Consider the following 3,291-nt stretch of genomic DNA (forward strand, 5'->3'; position numbering starts at 1 on the left):
AAGAGGAAGAGAAGGAGGAGGAGGAGGAGGAGGACAAAGGACATCAGTGGAGAGCAGAAAAGAGCTGCACTGCGGCCATGGCTGGCTCCCTCTTCCTCATGGGGGCAGACAAACTCACCTCTGTGGGGTCCGTGCATGACCTCAGGAGCCCCTGCAGCCCCAGAAAACAGTAAATGATTAATACCCAGATGCTTCCAGCTCTCCCCCCACCTTTCCTCCTTCCTTCCTTGTTGCAGAACTGGAGAATGACTTTGGAGCCCAGGGCCTTTGCACTGAGCTACATCCCCAGCCCTTTGTACTTTGATTTTGACACAGGGTCTAACTAAGTCACTAAGTTGCCCACTCTGGGCTCGAACTGGGGATCCTCCTGCCTCAGCCTCTCAGAGTGCTGGAATCATAGGTAGGTGTCACCACCCCTCCTCTCCCCTTTCCCAACAAAGCCCAAAGGCAATAAAGCAATGGAAGCCAGACCCCACAGACTTCAAGAAAAGGACATAGCACGCAGTTCTTACAGAGCTGACTTGGGTGAGGTTGAGTCACACAAGACATGGGTGAGGAAGTTACACGCGCGCTCCCCAAGAGGGCACAGGCCATAAGGGAAAGGGCTCGGCACCCAGACTGCCTGTCTTTGCATCACAGCTCTGCTCTGACTGAGCTGTGTGACCCTTGGCATATGATTCAACCTCTCTGGGCCTCATTTTCCTTGTCTGGAAAATAGAGATATTATCTGTGCCTACTTTATTGGGTTTTATGGGGACTGGAAGAACACAGTGGTGCAGGCCTACAATCCTAGCACTGGAGAGGCTGAAGCAGGAGGATCTCCTCAAGTTTGAGGCCAGCCTGGGCTCCATGGTGAGTTCAAGGCCAGCCTGCACGACATAGCGAGATCCTGTCTCAAAAACAAAACAAAAAGAAGAGTCACTAAGTGTAAAGAAATTGAGCCACCATCTGGTGCACAGTAAGTGCTCATGAAACATGTTAACTCTGGCTGCTTTTTTTTTTTTTTCCTTAGTACTGGGGATCGAACTTAGGACCTTGCGCTTTTGAGGCGGCCATAGTGTCACTGAGCTACATTCCTGGCCCAACTCTGGCTACTCTTTTGGGGGCAATGCAAAGGGGAAAGACCGGGGCTGCCTTTCACCCGTCTACCTGGATTTTCTGCCTTCTCTCCTCGTCACTCTCCAACTCCAACAGTTCATCAATGTTGACCTCATCAGGCATATCTGCCTCCTGCAGCAGGGAGAGAGGGCTGTCAGGGTCTCTTTGCCTTCCTCCGTGGCCTTTGTTCAGGGCTCTGGAGGGGCCCCAAGGCCCCCAGGGCGGGCCCAGCTGGAGGATTCTGATGCCTTCCTCTGGCCTTTGTTCAGGGCTCTGGAGGGGCCCCAAGGCCCCCAGGGCGGGCCCAGCTGGAGGATTCTGGAGCAATAATGTGGCAGTCAGGGACAGCACCGCCAAGGCAGGACATCTGGGTGCTGGGGGGAGGGGTGGCAGATGGGCTGGGAGGCCTGGGGCCCTGTACCAGCCCCCGATGCCTGGGCCCATGGGCTCCGGGGACCTCAGGGTTGGCATTGGTCTCTCCCCTTGGCTGCAGTTCCCACCAGAGAAAACAGGCCTGGTCGAGTCTTGGAATGTCAGCTTCTGAGATTCAAGAGAGGGGCTGGCTTCTGCCCTTTCAAGGAAAAGTCTCAGCACTAGGTGCAGGAGGGGAGGCTGCTGGGGTGGGCCCCTTCCCCCAGGGGACAGGAAGCAGGCAGGCTCTGGGGCCAAAGTGCAGGCCCATGGTGGGGGGAGGTGACCATTCATGACCCCCAAGGTGGGCGGGTGAGATGACTCACGCATCTGTCCCTAAGCAGACATCTGGGACGTGCAGAGCCTGGGCTCTTGGGGCAGCGGGCCCAAAACACAGCTGGTTCATCACCACTGACAGGGACAGGACCCAGCTGTCCCAGTAAGAGGACGGCTGCAGTGTGGCCCCATGGAGTCCTGCTCTCCGGTGGGAGCGGAGGTGTGGGCAAGGGAGGTGTGGGCAAGGAGGGTTCAGCAGAGCTCTGGGGAGTCTGTAAGTGTGTCACACGACTTCATGGGTCTTTGCCAGAGTCTGACACACACAGAAGGTCCAGGGCCAGCTGTGGGGCAGAGGTATGTGGCATGTGGATGGCTTCCCACAGGGGCACCTATGGTACCCACTGAGGAGGCCACCAATCTCTATCAACCACATTTGCCTGTTGACTACGTATGAGCAGCTCACATATGTGTCTGAGAACAGAAGGTCCTTGTGCCACTATGTGGACCATGGTATTCCAGCACTCCGGGAGGCTGAGACAGGAGGATCCCAAGTTTGAGCCCAGCTGAATGACTTAGTGAGACCCTGTTTCAAAATACCACCAGCTCTGTGGAACTTGGTACTGTGTGTGTTCTGTCATGTCTACCAGGTACCCGGCTACGTTCCCAGGTACATGTATGTTGTAGGAAGTGTGACTTCCAGCAGAGATCCAAGGGACTAAGCACCCATGTCTGCCTGTGGCCTACGAGTCAGTGTATGTAGCTGTGGCTTATGCGCTTGAGTTTCGCGGGCAGCAGCCACTTCGTGGCCGTGTGTGCCCATGGCTTTTGTGTCTTCCTGGAGCTGTAACTGCTTTTGATCTATATCTGGGGTTGGCTCTGGCATCTGTCATTGGGTTTGCTGGTAGCTGCGACTTTTTTCTTGCTAAGGTAATGGATGGTCATATGTAACTCGCTCTGTGGCCCCGGGGAGCTACCGGAGCTTGTCTTGTCTGTGTGCCGCTACAGCTTGGGCTGATGCGGATCTCTGAAAGCTGTGTAGCCTTTCTGGACCCATAAATGCCCGTAGCTTGTGTCCTTGTGAGCTTGTGTGTGGCTGTGGTTGTCAGGGGCTGTAACTTCTGTCCCTGTGGACATCTGTGTATACCGTTCGTTGTTCCCTTTGCTTCGTGTCTCTTGTGCGATCTCCCTGTCACCATGTGTTTGACTTCACACACCCTCTTCACCCTTTCTGTAGCTATGGAGGCTGGGCCTCCACATCTCCCATACCTAACCCCGACCCTTCCAGGGGACTTGCCCTGTTGTCTGGAGACCCAAGTGTGTACGTGTGTCTGTGCTGTGGAACACAGACCACCAGGACGACGCACGCCTGTCCTCTTGTGCAAAAGGTCCAGCCTGGACCGTCCTCTGCCTCTCCCGAGGCCGGTCTGTCCCGGGCCGCCCCCGTCCAGCCCGGGCCCTCGGGGTCTCACCCTGCCGTGGTACAGCTCCTCCAAGCGCCCGTCGATC

At 56.0% G+C, this 3,291-nt stretch overlaps 1 protein-coding gene across 1 annotated transcript in view; it reads right to left on the reverse strand.

The window, feature by feature from the left end:
- Ppp1r14a (protein phosphatase 1 regulatory inhibitor subunit 14A) overlaps window positions 1-3,290 on the reverse strand; it is a gene marked incomplete at its 5' end in the record, with an annotated part of 5,848 nt that extends 2,558 nt beyond the window's left edge. The window contains 3 exons of the mRNA XM_010632866.1: window positions 119-151; window positions 1,150-1,230; window positions 3,255-3,290. Of these exons, the coding sequence (XP_010631168.1) occupies window positions 119-151; window positions 1,150-1,230; window positions 3,255-3,290 (150 nt within the window). The remainder of the gene's footprint in view (window positions 1-118; window positions 152-1,149; window positions 1,231-3,254) is intronic.
- Between the last annotated feature and the right edge of the window lies 1 nt (window position 3,291).

Source organism: Fukomys damarensis, unplaced genomic scaffold (assembly GCF_012274545.1).
Source record: "Fukomys damarensis isolate Sample0158 unplaced genomic scaffold, DMR_v1.0_HiC HiC_scaffold_19, whole genome shotgun sequence".
Lineage (NCBI taxonomy): Eukaryota > Metazoa > Chordata > Mammalia > Rodentia > Bathyergidae > Fukomys > Fukomys damarensis.